General features: G+C 36.7%; 1 protein-coding gene across 8 annotated transcripts in view; it reads left to right on the top strand.

The window, feature by feature from the left end:
- FCHO2 (FCH and mu domain containing endocytic adaptor 2) overlaps positions 1 to 16,795 on the top strand; it is a 79,548-nt gene that overhangs the window by 55,970 nt on the left and 6,783 nt on the right. For 2 of the 8 annotated variants that reach the window (XM_050329616.1, XM_050329615.1), the window contains 9 exons: positions 194 to 236; positions 1,171 to 1,265; positions 4,510 to 5,019; positions 5,630 to 5,733; positions 8,971 to 9,100; positions 10,704 to 10,763; positions 14,337 to 14,448; positions 15,051 to 15,206; positions 16,167 to 16,299. In XM_050329616.1, coding sequence (XP_050185573.1) covers positions 194 to 236; positions 1,171 to 1,265; positions 4,510 to 5,019; positions 5,630 to 5,733; positions 8,971 to 9,100; positions 10,704 to 10,763; positions 14,337 to 14,448; positions 15,051 to 15,206; positions 16,167 to 16,299 — 1,343 coding nt within the window. The other 6 variants (XM_050329620.1, XM_050329619.1, XM_050329618.1 and 3 more) reach the window with 5 other exon arrangements.

Genomic DNA, 16,795 nt, shown 5'->3' with positions numbered 1-16,795 from the left:
AAATACTCTGTGTAGTCTTTTATTTCAGTAGTATCTAAACTTCAGCATTCAGAAATAATGTATTTTCTTTTTTCCATTTTAATAATTCATTATGAACTGCCAACACTAATATTTTCTGTCTTTTTATAACAAAACTGAAATTTTTATTTTATAGTTTCACAGTTTTGGTGATAATACTGTATGTTTTTCTTAGGTGAAGAGTTAACAAAATCAAAGCCTTCTGCTCCATCTAATGAGTAAGTTGAAATTTAAAATTCTGTCAATGCAATTTTGCAGGAATTTGATCTTATATTTCTAATACTCAGAAATAACAGCTGACTCCTATTTGAAGTTGGTCATCTATTGCATTATAAGACTTAAGAATTAATTATGTAACAATGGAGATTTCTATAAACTTGTTTACCCCTTCTAATACACTTGCTTTACTGTGATCTGTCTCAGTTGATATTTATAATTACATGATTATGCAAGATTTTTTTTTAAATTAAATTCTCAGTTTTTAAAAAAGACATATATAGTTTCTGTTCTATAGTGTTACATGGTAAAGAGTTTAAGATTGCAACCCCCAAGTTGCATCCATAGCTTATATGTATATATATATACTGAAATAAATGGATTTGAAAATTACAGTCATTTAACTGATATTATGAAGTATGCCCACACAGAAACTTGCACCAAGGTGTCAATTCCGATATCTCCTTATGTGTAAATCAGTTCTTTGACCTGCAATTTGTATTTTTCCTTTTAGATGCAAAGAATAACTAATATGGAAAAATTTGTCAAATGTTTTTATCATATTATTGAGGGACTTTTTACAAGAGCATGTAGTGATAGAACTAAGAGTAGGTTTATATTAGATATAAGAAAGAAATTCTTTTCTGGGAGGATGGTGAGACACTGGAACAGGTTGCCCAGAGAAGCTGTGGATGCCCCATCCCTGGAAGTGCTCAAGGCCAGTTTGGATGGACCTCTGAACAACCTGGTTGTTCAGAGCAGGTGTCCCTGGCCAGGTTAAGGTGGTTGGAACAAGATTTTTAAAGATCCCTTCTAACCCGAACCATTCTGTGATTATTATTTTTATTACATTATGAAACTACTGCTGAAGTTTAGTTTGATTTTTATAAATGTATACATCTTTTATTTATATTCCAATTGTAATTCTTAACATAGAAAGGGAAACTGTGACCTCCTGGCATGGGATCCACTCTTCAGCAGTTCTCTTGAATCCTCCTCTTCAGTTTCTTTGGCATCCTCATACTCCTCAGGTAAAATATTTGATAGTAAATAATGTTTTCTCTGTATACTTGAGGATGTTATGGTGTTATTTTTTTACTTATTGCAAGGGGACGTATTTTGACTGTTAAATGAAAGAATTTTATAAAGCAGTGTACTACCTTAGAAGTATTACACAACTGAGGATACAAGGCTTTCAAGCTAGAGAGCAAGGTGCAAGAGGGAGTACTAGAGACCTTAGGAAAATTCTTTCTTTCTTCTGTCCTTTCTTACTTTCGAAAAAGTTGCTTACCACCTAGAATGTAACCCTTTTATGTTCTACTGGTAGGGCTGGGAGATTAAATGGAGGCTGTTGCAGCACCGGTAAGACACGCTGACCTTGCACAATGAATAGGGATGAGTTTCTGCTTTCCAGGAAAGTTGATTGAGCTGTGTAATATAAAGGCATTTCACAGCTTTGCTGTGAGGAACTTGTTTCCTGTAGTTAACAATGATTGTTGGATGTGCATAATCCAGGGGGAAATGGATAAAAAGGGCATGACTGAGACATGAAGTAAGGTGAGATCCTGAGAGCAAAGGTACTGGGAAGAAAAGGATGGGAAGTGGAGCGTAAGGGCATGTGTTGCATGGAGATTTTGGGGTACAGGATATTAGTGTGGGCAGAAAACTGGCAGGCTTTCCTGAAACTTGGTCTTTGCAAAAAATAGTTCCATAATTCCTTTCCATCTATCTACTGTGTATCCCAACCTTTGCTTTCTTAATACAGACACTTGTTTCCTCCCACGTGCCTGAGAAGTGTGTTCACTGATTTTTTTTTTTTTTAAACTAAGTATTCATACTCAAAAAACCATGATAGACCTCCCTTCTTTGTTCACAATTATGGCTTTCTAGCTGTTTTCCTCTGTTCTTGATCATACTTGAAGATCAGATTGAAGAACAGTAAGGAAAAGTACATATATCAATAGGAGAATTACTAAAAACTGGTATTAATTCTTGGCTTTAATAATGTTTTTTTAGCAAAAATCAGCATCACTATGTAACTCTTCAGGTTTTAAGTAGAACTTAAGTCTTTCACTACAAATTCTTGTCCCTTAAAAGTTATGGTTTTAACAAATCTGGCTTATAGAGATTGTCTCATCCTCACTTAGATAACCAGCTAGTGAATCCATGTGTGTGATAACACATCTAAGAATGAATTATACAGAGACAGATATTACTGGGATATTCAGAAAATAAATAGTGTTTTCTCAAAATAATCTGTTTTGCTAGCTTTGATCTGGTGTTGCAGTCTGCAGAGAAAGGCAAAGAGTACTTAATTTGTTGTGCTGGTGGTTGCTGCTGTATTCAGGTGTTAATTGCTGTTCCAGCATGGGAAGTCAAAGTACGTTAGGAGATCTTCATACAGTCCCTCTTGGCAGCAGAACTGTGGAGGAAGTAATCTCTGGCTGATGAATACTGACAGATCTGTTACATCTTCTGTAGCCGTATCTGGCAGGGAGTCACCTACCCTGGTCCTCGTACCCATGAGCCTTATGCACAGAGCCCTGGGCTTCACAGAACTTCATGGAATACAGTGTTCTGTGGACATAAGTTTAGATATATCTATGCCTTGGCAAACTTTATCTATTAAATAATTATTTCAAGGATTGTTGTTCTAGGACTTAAAAAATATGTTTAGCCTTGTGAAATAATCTGTGGAGTTAAGTAGAAAGTAAGTGTTCTCAAGTATAACAAATTACTAATATATTTGGGGAAAAAAAATCTGTATTGTTTGTTAAAATACAGTTCCAGTGCTTAGTAACCTTCAACTTAGTTCTAAAGATTTTTTAAAAATACACAACTTTGATCTGATTATATTTTCCTTTAAATCCATGTTTTATCTTCAACTTGAAGATTCGTGTAAGTAAGCTGATGCTTAAAGCTTTGAAAATCTCAATCCAAAACTTACATGAATTAGTTTTTTGGAATACATGATATATATGATATAGCATGCCTCACAGATAACGTTTTTCTTTTTACTGTTTAAACATTTGTTTAGCTCTTGTTTCATAACTGTGTTAATCATTGAACACTCAAACTACCGTGGCATTTGAGCAAACAGTGGTTTATGCAGCACAGAAGTGGTCTTTGGTCATCCATGAATAATCCTGCTTTATTAGAAGTTTAAGATAACTTTGTTATGTTGCACAAACACAACAGACTTTTTTCTTCTACCAGCTCTTGATAATGTAAAAATTTTCATTTTCTTCCTTATTTTCATCCCTATCTATTTTTAAAATAGTTTTTAACGTTTCCACATTGTTTTTAAATAGGATTTATTGTTATTAAAACCTTTGACTGATATTTAAAGTATCTGCTAGAGAAGGAAAACTGTGTTAAAGCTCTAGTGTTTATGTAGACTTGGAGAAGGTACTCGTTCATGGCAAAATGGCCACTGTAGAGAGGACAACCATACTTTTGATGTAAACTTTTAAATGTGTTTCTCTCTTTTTTTCATTTTGTATGTCTTTCTGCTGTTGCTCCTAGCTCTGCCAATCTGCAAGATGTTGAGAATTGCCTAACCTTGCATTTTCTGCTTTTATTGTCATCTCATGCAACAGGCAACAGCAAGCACAAGGAATACTTGTGGAAAACTCATTTTTTCAATAGTCTGAAGACAATAGGATGAAAGAGGAAAAACCTGGGGTGTATGATGCCTCATCCACATTGTTACTGATTAGACACAGGTTGATAAGACAGAATAAATATCAGACCAGAACATGTGATTGCATTGTCTTCACTCACCTGAAAGCCAGTTTGGTTGGGTCTTTCTTTACAAGTGTTAGGACCAAAATGTTTGGAAGGATAGATTTGATTAAATAACTTTGAAAGAAACTAAAAGCAGAAAGCTGTAGAGAGAAACCAGAAATGGATTAAGATGCAAGAAGGAAAAGACAAAGATGAGAGGAAATTAAATCACAGAAGGGAGGATGTAAGAGGAATAAAGAAAGTTGTGAAAAGTAGAGCCTTAAATGGAGAGATAGACGATAAGTTATTTTTTATGTACTTGAAAAATGGAAAGTGACATGGTTGGCAGTATGAATAAAGCACATATGATATGTCACTAGCGCTTTTTTTCTTTTATTTGTAAGTGGGGGGATTTTTAGCCTAGTAGAGCAATTATTTTTCATGCTGGCTAGTAATCGTCCTGCAGTGGATATTGAATACTTTTTTGAATATTGAAAGTTTTATCTTTTCAGTATCATTCCTAGTTTCAATTCTTCCTTTTTCCTTCAGCTACCCTAAAGGAGCACAGTAGGAGCTCCTCCTCATCTACCACTGATTTGGCTGGGTGTAGTGTATCTCAGTATTTGCTTGGACACCAGACAGATTCTGGGTCTACAAGCCCATCCTCACCAGACTTTACGATTAGCACTTTGTGCAAATCTGGTGTTCCAACAGCACCATCAGGGAGTACCAATACTTTATCCTGTGTTTCACGATCTCAGAGTCAGTGGATTTCCTTTGGTGATGAACTTCTTACAGTTAGACACACAAGCACAGACAAGAAGGAACCCCAAAGATTGCATTTTAAAACTGAAAATGCCTGCCTTGCCTCTTCTGCTTGGCTTGGGAATTCTTCCAACAGCTGTGCTTCTGAGGATCAAAGTGACCTTTTCAGTAACACTATATGCCATGAACAATTATTCATTGAAGAAACTGGCACTGCTGCTGAAATATCTTCCGCATCATCTTCAACACTACTGGACTATAGTTTAGTGTCTTCTTGTGCTCATACAAATAAGGGTATGGCAAGCATGCATTCTGTACTGCTCTTCGCTAATAACTGACTACAAAAAGTGAGCTTTGGACTCATTTTTCTTTTTGTTATTAATGCTCACCCAGATGTTAAAATTAACACGTCTTCTTAAATAGAATGTACTAAACTGCTTGCTAGCAACATTTCCTTGAAAGTTTGGACAATAAATATTCAGCTTCAAGCAAGAAGAAAATCCAAATTATTCATTTAAAGGCATTGCTTTCTCTTAACTATGCAGTGTTGCTTTTCTAGAAATGGGATTGTATTTTTGTGGGATGTTAGACAGCAGTGAGATCTCAAAGATTAACTGATTGAATTTGCAAAATTAATTACTTCTACATACAAACCCCCATGACTGCTTGGTATAAAATCATTTGAGAGCAATGGGAAAGCCCATGATGCTATTTTCAAGTAACTTCAGGGTATCACCTGGCACTATTTTAAAAGCACTTATGATTAGTGTTAAATCTTAGACCATCACACTTGTAAAATAGGAAATTCTAGTTGAAGCATCATTTCCAGTTTTTCTATTCAAGTAAGAATTTATGTTCAGTGTGATCTTTTAATACTTATTTTCTTGAATTTGCTTTCTTCCAGCAAGACCCACCACTCCTCTTTCTGCAGGCACCATAGTACCCCCTCCAAGGCCTGCTTCAAGACCAAAGCTGACTACCGGGAAACTTAGTGGGATTAATGAAATTGTATGTATTGATTGATTGTTGTTTTGGGGGTTTTTTTGTTCTCCATTGTGACTTGATTTCCAATACACCATTCATTTACACTGTTACTCTGTAAGTGGATTTACTTTCCAACCAATGTTCAAAGAATTACATAAGCAGATTTTCCACATTGACAGATAGGCATGGAAATTGTTTATGACAATTGTTATTAGAACAGGTAATTCTTAACAGAAATACAAGGGTCCAGAACATAATTTTTGCATCAGCTGAATGTTCTTAATTGAGTAAATCAATACTTTTCTCAATAATGTGCTCATCCAAAAAGGATGGCACAATGTATAAGATTGAAGTTTTCAAAATGTGAAATACTAGCAAAGTTATTTACAAAGCTCCACTGATTTAGGGATACCATCAATGCTTTGGGGAATAAGTGGTATTTAGTAGATCTTTATCAGTCATGTGTTGACAAAAGTATCACTGCTGTGACTTCTTCCTGCCCTTGTTGCTGGCTGATGGAGAGGGGAGGTGGTAGATCACAGCAGTTGCCCATCAGGACAGTGAGAGGTTGCACGCTGCCTGCATCTGCTCATTGCTGCTGCAGTGCAGGTTCACCTGCCAGTAAGGAATATGGTAAAATGCAAATACCCAAACAGCTTGTCAGACCAGGCCATACTTAATTTCCTTTGTAATTATTAGTATTCTGTGTGTTCCACTTGACTTACTGACTTGGAAAAATTTTCCTGTGGTTGGATCCTCTTATTTTATTTCGAAGTAGCAAGGTCTAAGGATAGGTACAATTTCAGAAGAATTTGTAAGGGCAAGCTAGGACTTGTTTCACTTATGAAGACTGCAAAATGCCTTCTCCAAAGGCTTAATTTTTTTTTTTCCCTTCTGCAGTCAGAGGAAGTTGCAGAGGGAGAGCTGTGTTATCTCCTTCTGTTGTGCTGGAGAGAGTTAACCCTCACAAACATGTGCAGGGTCCCAGCAGCCCGGAGAAGGCAGCAAAGACAGGGAGGAGAAGGCAAAAAGCCCTGGAGAGGGTGGGGCCTTGCCTTTTCTCCTTGAGGCCCAGTGCTTTTACAGTACTGTGAGGTTTTTGTAAGTTTTTCATGTTCTGGCCTTCTAAATAAACTTTTTGAATTCTTTCCACTGCCTTGGCAGGGATATATGCAGGGATACCTGCATATCTTACTTTACACAAGGTACTGTCACCTAATTCTTGTTACAAATAACATTCTCTGATCTCATGCTTTGACAAAACTAAAACATTTTCAAACTGTTTTGCTTTTCTGTACAGTCAGAATAGAATTCATTTTGAGATTCTTTTCTTGTTCCAATATGAAATGGGAGTAATTGCTCTCAGTCCAAGGAATCTGTTTTTCATGTCATCATAATCAAATGAAAGAATTTATCTGGTAGTGTTCTGCTATAAAGTATGATTCTGCACAAAGCTACATTCATTTTATATTGTTTTTTTAGAAATAGACTATTATTCGGATACAAGTGGGAGATTGTCAGTTGTCTTTAGTATGTGTCAACTCCTTTTACAATTCCAATAGTCCATCACAGCCATATACCCAGCAATAAGTGTAGTAGAACCGGAGTGGGAGGAGTGGGGGTGTGAAGAGTTACTGTGACATCCGACCCATAAGGGGAGGGAAGCACCCAAGATTCATAAATGCTTGTGGTTGCAAGAAATAAAAAAAGTCTGAGGGTCCACAAAAACGTCACAAAGTTTTATTATTGAATTATACATTTGGCATGGAGATTGGTATGCTAGTCCCTGACTTATACAAGCATCTGGCAATGGGCTTTGGATAAAGGAATAGGATAAAAAGGAAGAGAGAAAGGAAGACATTAAGTAAGGAGGAATAGAGAGAAACAAAGAGAGAAAAAGAGATCATCAGTCCTGGTTCCAGTGTCAGTCCAGGTTCATGGGGATACCACCTGGGCTTGGTGGGGGGTACCTTTTTTATAGATGTTTCCCCACAGGTTTCTCACTTTCTGTGCAAATTAGTTATCATAGGCAGTCTGTTCTTTCAGACCTCTCTGGAAATGGGTCAGAGGTCTTTGTAAGTCTTGGGTGGTCTTGATCCCCCCTGCAGTCCATCCCCACTTCTCAGCCTCATTCCTGCCCTTGTGCTTATCTCCAGGAAATAAAGATGTTTGTCCTAGAAGAGTGCTTTCCTACCTCCACATGGCCCCTTCTCCAGCCACATCTTGTTGTTTCTCATGGCTTGTTATTACTTATAATCCTTGATTGTTACTGACAGTCCTTGTCAGTTATTACCAACACTCCTTGGTTGGCTGCACAGCCACCCAGCTATCTGTGTTTTAGACATTAGTCCCTTATCTTCTGGGATTCTACAGTTACTCCGCCCAAATGATGCTTCAGGCTTTCCAGTACATTTCAGATAGGTTAATCCCAATTTCATCATTAGTTAAATACTTTAACAGTTCAGTGAATCATGAAACCATCCAAAGGTCTAGAATGGAAGAGACTTTAAGTTTCCTAGGCCAACTTGCTTAAAGAAGGACTGACTTCAAAATTACATCAGATTGCTTAGGCACATGCTGAGTTCTAAAAATCTTAAGTGGGAGATTTTACAATACGGCAACTTGTCCTAGGATTTAACTAAAAGGTTGGAAGAAAGAATTTTTCCCAAAGTCCAGCTGAAATTTCCTTTGCTATAGCTCTTACATCTGTTAGTAGAAGAGCCTGACTCTGATTTCTTTGTGTACCTCCTTTTGCCTAATGAGAGACTGCTCATAGATCCCTCCTTAGGTTTCTGTTCTCCAGGCTGAACAAACCCTGGTCCTCCAGCCTGTTCCTCTCTCTCCTGCACTCCAGTCCCAACTATTTAGTAGCCTTCTGCTGGTCTTACTTCCAATTCATTCGTAGCTTTGCTTTTGCTTTCTAAATCCATGTTCATTGCACACATGCACAGTAGTCTGTAGTCTTAGGTTCCAATACTGTGTTATATCATTATTATTGACAGGGGGCTACACAATCAAATATATTAGACTTGACTACTCCATCCAAAAAAATTATAATCTATGAAATAACGGAATTCATTCCAATGAAAAATGTGAGTTCTTTGTTTTACACTTGAAACTAAGGTAGACAAAACATTAAAGGAACTATGTTGAGAAACATTATGAAATGATTGGGGAGTGAAAGTTTTCTATTTACAGTCCTTTTTTTGTCTCTTTAAAAAAACCACTTTGTGTCATATTCTTGTAATCTCTTTTGTTCAGCCTAGGCCATTCAGCCCTCCATTGACCTCTAATTCAAGTCCACCTCCAGCAGCTCCTTTGGCACGTGCAGAGAGCATTTCTTCTATATCCTCTTCTGCTTCTCTCAGTGCAGCAAACACACCTACCGTTGGTAAGTTTAATTAACCATTTTATCTTATTTTAGAAATAGGATAACTCTACTACTAGGTTGCACCTGTTGGGAAAGCCATTTGTTGGAGTTAGTTTCTTCATATGCAAGTCTAGGTATACTTCAAGCATAATTTGCCACACCTGCTTGTAAATGACACTGAGAGACATGAAAGTGAATTCAATTAGATTAGACCGCAGAATCCAATTATAGCATGCTCTTTAGGAAAATATTATTCAAAATTAATATTCCATTAATTCTTATTTGGTATGCTTGTATATCCATCAAGTACAATATGTTATCATGTATTTTTTCAGAAGATGTTATTATATAGGTGCAGAAATATTTTGGGATGCAGAAAAATTTGAATGAATATAAAGGTTCATAAAAGTGAGTTCTTTTATGCTCTTTTAATTTAATTTGTTGTCCTTTAATTCCAGTTTCCAAAAAATTAATCTAATGCATCTTTTTCTTCAAGTTAGTTATTAGCTAAACAGAGATCTTAGTAAAAGCAAAACAAACAACTAAGCAAAAAAGATTAAGATGAGGAGCTAATTAGACTTCATGTGTTGACAGTAATTTCAGAAGGCGTTCTCTTGTTTCTAAAGGATAGTGCTTCAGTTTTGATATTTGGTTACAACAAATGAAAAGGAGACATACAGAGGTCTTTTTAGTTAATGGGGGTTTTGTTAGGTTGGGGGGCAGTGGGGTTTAAAACATTTTAACATGTTTATGTAGTAGACTTGAATTGTTTCATTCATGAACACTATTACTTCTCTAGTCCCAAGTTAAATCAGATTCTCAAGGTATTGTTCAGTTATCTGTGAATGTTACTGATGCCAAGCATTCCTCACTCAGGCTTAGCAGCTCAGGAGAGAATTTCTGCAGCTTCCAGTGGGAGTTCTGCACTGAAAGCAATGCAGCTGTTTCCACCTTGTTCTACTAAGTTCTGCCCAACCTTAGCTCCTACAGTTTAGTGTACACCAGTTTCACAAACGCTGAGAAGCATCACAGAAAGACAACTGATATTTTGGTTGCCAAGTCCATCCAGGCTCACATCCTCAGGCCTCAGCTCTGGTGCCAAGGAACCAAAAATTTGAGGCAGGAGCATCAATATCCCCAGCTCTCAGTGTGTGCATGTTGTTGGAGACAGTGACAGAGTGAAATCGTGAGGTGAGGGAGGAGGTAAGGAGGTGTGTGCTGACACCGATGTTTGACATGGTTACTAGTCTGGACTAGGAAAAATAAATAAGGCCAGTTCCATCTGCACTGACTGTATGAAATAGTCCTGGAAAAAGGGGAAGGTCAGTGCAGAGAGCTGAAAGACTTTGGGGCATGAGAATATACTCTGCAATACTGTATGAATTCTTTTGACTTTTGCACAGTCCAGTGTTTCCTGTATCCCATTTGTCCTGAATAATGGAGAGTTGACTCTAATTATCTTTTTCCGAGAGAACTTTAAGGCATGCATAATTGAGTGTTTCTTTTATGCTTTAGCCTTAATTTAATTTGTGAAGTATTTTTTTAATACATTAATTTTTAACATCTATTTTTGCTTGAAATATTTTGTTTTCTTGCAATGTTTTGTTTCATTTAAATGTAATAGAGGATGATCTTTTGATTCCAAATCTTCCTACAATTGAAAAGCTTTGTGGGACACCACCAGGTATTGTACTCAAAGCAGATATATGTCTCAACTAATCATCCTAATTCACTACCTCTAATAAAATGATATTTCTTTTGAAACAAGTTTCTCTAGATGGTATCTGGCAGATACAAATAGCTTGAAATCTCAACTACTTAACAAGTTATATGTTGCTTAGATCACCAAAACTTGATATAACCACTTTTATATAATGTAATCTTCTGCCTGTCCCCTTCCCTGCTCTGCAAACAAGCTGAAACTTGGCCTTGCTTCTTCAGTGTGTCATTACTACTTTCTTTCAAGTGAATATATTTTTAATTTTACAATCCTTATTCTCATAATACAAGTATGTAAAAACATTTGTATATTTACATATAATACAAATCTTTGAATATAGACATAATAAAGGTAACACTTTCTTAAAATAAATTTTATTTTCATGACAGCTGTTTAGCCAATATTAAAATTGTCTGAATCTTTTTTCCTAAACTGAACTAAAACCATTTGATCAGGTTTATTCATTTGCCCTTTTCATGACCAATGATGTAGTCTTTTGCTCTTTAGTTTTGGTCTGCACCTTGAGCGTGTCAATGCAACCATGTGCATGGTTGTGTCACTAGCTCTTGTGTCAGCACAGCTCAGGGGCTGGTAATGGTGGTCAGACTGAGGTAGGTGGCAGGGCATTTAAGCCAGCTTTTCTGTCACTGCCAAAGGTAGTAGAACTGGAACTTTGAGCTGGGCTTCAGCCTGAGGTGGAGTCAGGACACCTTGGTGTAGCTCTGTGATATCCTGTTCCTCTGAGACCTCACAGCAGATATGGAAGACCCTGAAGCTGGATGTTGCTGCACTGAACTGTATTTTCAGCAGCATGGCAACACAAGGATGACTTCCAGAGGTAGATTAAGCAGTTATGTTTGTTTTATAGAATGGAATGATAGAATCATGAAGGTTGGAAAAGATCTCCAAGATCATCAACCATTGACCAATCACTACCATGCTAATTAAACCATAGCACTAAGTGCTCCAGTTGTTTCTTGAACACCTCCAGGGATGGTGACTCTACCGCCTCCATGGGCAGCCCATTCTAAGTGGAGAAATTCTTCCTGATGTCCAACCTGAATCTCCCCTGGCACAGCTTGAGGCCATATCCTCTTGTTCTGTCACTAGTTTCCTGGGAGATGAGGCTGACGCACACCCTTGCTCCTTTCAGGTCGCTGTAGACAGTAATAAGGTCTCCTCTGAGCCAGGCTGAACAATCCCAGCTCCTTCAGCTGCTCCCCATAGGACTTACTCCCTAGACCCTTCATCAGCTCTGTTGCCTGTCTCTGGACACAGTCCCGTACCTCAATGTCCTTCTGGGAGTCAGGGGCCCAGAACTGGACACTGTGTTCAAGGTGGGGCCTCACCAGTGTTGAGTACAGGGGCACAGTCACTTCCCTGGTCCTGCTGGCCACACTATTCCTGATACAGGCCAGGATGGCATTGGCCTTCTCAGGTACCTGGGCACACTGCTGTCTCATTGCCAGCCACTGTGGACCAGCATCCCCAGGTCCTTTTCTGCCAGGCAGCTTTCCAGCCATTCTTCACCCAGCCTGTAGCACTGCCTGGGTTTGTTGTGACCCAAAGGCAAGAGCTGGCAGTTGGTCTCATTAAAATTATTGGTTTTTAGGAGAATGCATAGATTTTTATGAATCAAAGGGTGACCAACAGTGGGAACAGAGCAAATAAAAGAAGATATCTCATTTGTAATCCTCCAAATAGAACTCAGAGAAATAAATATTTGCTGTGGTGTTCCCTAAAAAAAAGTAAAAGCAATGTTAGTATTTCTAATGAATTTCACTCTTCAGTCAAGAAAACAGTATTTGTTTTTTACCAATAGGAATATAATCAGTATATCTGCATTACTCGCATGATATTCAAATGTCAATATAAAAATGTACACAATGCCATTAAGTAAAAGATCTTAAAATAATTTAGACACTTGTATATAAGGTAATCCTATCTGCTCTGCAATTATTAGTTGTTCCTTAGTAAATTGGAGGAAAAAGACAGTAGAACAGCTCAGCAACTGTAGTGCCGCCTTCATTGAGTGCATATTTTGGCTTTAGTGAAGAATAATCCTGGAGTTCAGTATTTCATCGAACAGAATTCCTAGTGATGGATAACTCTTTATTTTATTGCACGTCTGCTTCTTGAAATAATGGTTTCTGCAATCACAGCTTTTATTGGTCACTTTCAGGGAGAGAAAAAACTTTGGAAACATGATCCATATATTGTCTAACTACTGTTCACATTGAGAAAAAATTAATAAATCAGTGTTTTGTAGCCAGCATCATAATAGTTCGTTCTTCTAAGAATTTTTGGTTTTCGACACTTGTGACTAGATCTTTTTGATCTAAGGGGGCCTAAATGTTGCACAAATGTTTTCCTGGTGCTGAGAAGTATTCTTAACATTTTACTACCTTAGGCAAGAAATTGTAATGTATGAGAGTGAGGTATGAGGTAGAATTGAACCAACGTCTGTCTTTTGCTCTTTTTTTGTTACTACTTCGTTTACTTATCTCTGAATTTAAGGTTTAATGTGAGGTAGTAGTTCCTCTGTGAAGAACAAGGTCACAACTTCCTTTTTGCTTCTGAAAGAGCTCAGAAAGGACAGCCACTGTTTTAAAGTAAATAGGTTTAATTCGCCATGAGCAGTATTATACAGAAGCATTTTGTTTCTGCTTTATGGTATGAAAGAGAAATTTCTCAATTTGCTTATGAAAAGATGGAGATTGTGCCTTCTTTGTGATAGATAATATTATGTGGTACAGGCCACTTCAGCAGTGGGACAAAAAAAATTAATAAGATGCTCTCTACTACACTGCTTCACTAATAAAAAAGACAAAACTTCCAATACTCTTTTATATTCAGTACACATGTAGAAAATTTGTGAAAAATAAAATCCAGTGACAACCTATTTCGTCAGTTGTATATGCACATTTCAAAATGCCTCAACATGAGATCTGAGTTGATTTTTATATTTCTGTATTGGAATTGTGTTGTGTTGGCACAATAAAAAAATGAAGACTTCTCCAACAATTTCTGCTTGGGAATTGTAATGTTAATTGGCTGAAATGGTTAAAAGAATGTTCAATGGTTCATTTATGTGGGGTAATATTGATGTATTTGCATTCAAGTTCATTCTTACTATAAGTAAATTCTTTGCATTTATATGACCATTTTATCATATATTTTTCCATACAAAAAGCATACAGTAGGTTTTTTTTTTTAAATCATTCTAGTCAATGTCTTATTTCCTTTAGGTCTGTTGACGTCACTTTCACCAGTGGCCATTTTAATGCAGTCTTCCTCTGTCTCCTATGTATTTCCTTGTGTCTGTCTACTAAATTTACTGATAGTCCTGTGTTCCTGATTGTGCAATTGTACTGTACTATTTTTATGTATGTCTACACACTTTTCAAGTAATACTTCAGATGCTACTGTGACCTTGATGGCAGTAACCTCTTGTGAAAATTACAGATGTACTCAACCATTCTGAAATCTATTGCTAAGCTTTTTGGAAATTAAATCTATACACTGTATGTATTCTAGGTGTTTCACGTGGTCCCAGCCCTGTCAGCCTTGGAAACCAGGACATCTTACCTGTTGCAGTAGCCCTTACTGAATCTGTTAACGCCTACTTTAAAGGAGCAGATCCCACAAAGTTAGTTAAATAGTGAATTGTTTTGAATGTAATAAGTTAAAATAAGAAAAGACACTGAGTCTACTTGTTATATTTGGGGGGGAATACATTAGGCAGGGGATTCAAAGTGGGGTTTTATCCCCCTGGTATGAATGACAAGAGTGGCTAATTGCTCTGTGCTGGCCTGCATCCTGCTAGGAGTTCATATATACCTGCTTTATAGAAATGTGTTCACACTGAGAATGACAAGGATTTTTATCACAGTCAGGTAGGTGCTACATGTAAATTTGGGCAGATATAAGCACCTCATTCCGTTTGTCACATCTCTTGCTATGCTACTTAGGCTTGCCTAAGCATAGCTGTACCATGTTTTCAAAGCCCAAAAAATATTCACCAAGACTACTGTATGCTTAAGCAGTTAAAACTTTTTTTTCTTTCATTATTTCATCTTATTTCCAAGTTGAAAGTGACAGTACATTGTCACATTACTCTCATTTGAGATTGATTTTCTGGTTTTAATTCAGTTCATCAGATAGTGAAAATACAATGGTTGCTTTAAAATTAGTATTAAAACTAGGCCGTTAATGAGCTGCAGTGAAACTGATGTTTTCATTTTCTTCTAGATGTATTGTGAAGATTACTGGTGATATGACAATTTCATTCCCAAGTGGGATTATTAAAGTCTTCACCAGCAACCCATCTCCTGCTGTGCTTTGCTTCAGGGTAAAAAACACAAGCAAACTAGAACAGATTCTTCCAAATGCACAACTTGTATACAGGTTTTGTATTTTTTTTTTTTTTTACATAATTTTAAGCCACATGATTTGTAAAAAATGAGTTGTATGTGTAAATCAGAATTCTTTACAGTCTGGTTCATTTACTTACATATAATTATTTTATTGAATTAAGCTTTTTCAGCTTAGTTCTCTCCACTGTCACCATTAAGAATCTCAGTGATTACTGGCCTTGAGACTTGTGCTGATATAACAGGAGCCATAAAAATATTTTGTAAATGTAGCTGTGTTCTTACACTCATTTTATAAATTATTTCTATATACAGTAGTAACTATGGTAAAACTAAATGATGAAACAGTAGCCTTAAATGGAAAACAAATAGTAGGAGCCTTAAATGGAAAACAAATAGTAGGAGCCTTAAATGGAAAACAAGTAGTAGGAGCTACACCTACTCTTATTTGTCACCTACGAGTGTATTTTTAAGCCAGATCATTTCTGCACTAATCAAATTCATTACATAACTATCTCTCAGACGTGTAGCAGCGTGCTTGGGAGAATTAGTAATAAAAAAGTTTGCCAATTGAGTAGGGTAATTGTTGAAATCACACTTGGAGATACTGCTTTTAAAAAATTAGGAAAAGCTGGAATTTTTTAGCAGAGATACGTTCCAGATGAGCAGTTTCTATTTCAATTATTTGAGAGATTTTTTGAAAAATAGTTAAATGCTTTTAAATGCAGAATTTTTTAAGTTACTGAAATAATGAATCAAACCATATGCACCTGTTCTTTTGTATTTAGTTTCATGTTGATCATTCATACTTAATGAATGATTCATACATTAAATTTACTTGCTGTTTGACAATTTAAAACTGAAATGTTAGCAGAACTGTATTTGATAGTGAATTATACTGAAAAAGCACTTTTTGCAACAGAAGTTAAAATGTCTAGTATTCTTGTTTGAGTGGTGTAATACTTCACTCCTAATTGATGATCTTTCTTTGTAGTGATCAGTCACAAAGTGACTCCAGTACTAAGGATTTTTGGATGAACATGCAAGCTATAACTGTCTACCTCAAGAAATTATCAGAGCAGAATCCATCTGCATCCTATTACAATGTGGATGTTTTAAAGTATCAGGTAAACACTTTTTTCCTTTGGAAATTTTTAAGACATTCCAGATCTGATATCTACCCCAAAATTAAAAGAATCATTCTTTGTCTGCCAGAGTGCAGATGAACTGTCATCCCACATCTAGACTAATTCTGGGTATGTCACTGCTTACAATGCCTACACTCTGTCCAGGCTTAGCACATTCCTGCTATGCTTCATGTCATTTATTTGGATTCAGGACCTGTTTCAGCTTGGTTATGCATCAGTCCAATTCATGCATGCAAGCTTCAAACACTGCTTTTTTTAATGTATTAGCATAATGAAATTTTCCTTTAAGATTTGATGGGGGCTTGTTTTAGTTTGTACTTGTACTGTCTTTGATTTTGCAATTGCCTAAGTTTTGGATGCTGTAGCTGATGAATTTTAATATATGGTAATGGATTCCTACTGAAAGAGAGGAGGTTTAGATTAGGTATTGGGAAAAAATTCTTTGCTCAGACGGTGGTGAGTTACTGGTACAGGT

Source organism: Myiozetetes cayanensis, unplaced genomic scaffold (assembly GCF_022539395.1).
Source record: "Myiozetetes cayanensis isolate MyiCay16 unplaced genomic scaffold, myiCay2020 scf4, whole genome shotgun sequence".
Lineage (NCBI taxonomy): Eukaryota > Metazoa > Chordata > Aves > Passeriformes > Tyrannidae > Myiozetetes > Myiozetetes cayanensis.
Note: the sequence above shows the minus strand (reverse complement) of the source record. Positions and strands in the feature narration are given on the sequence as shown.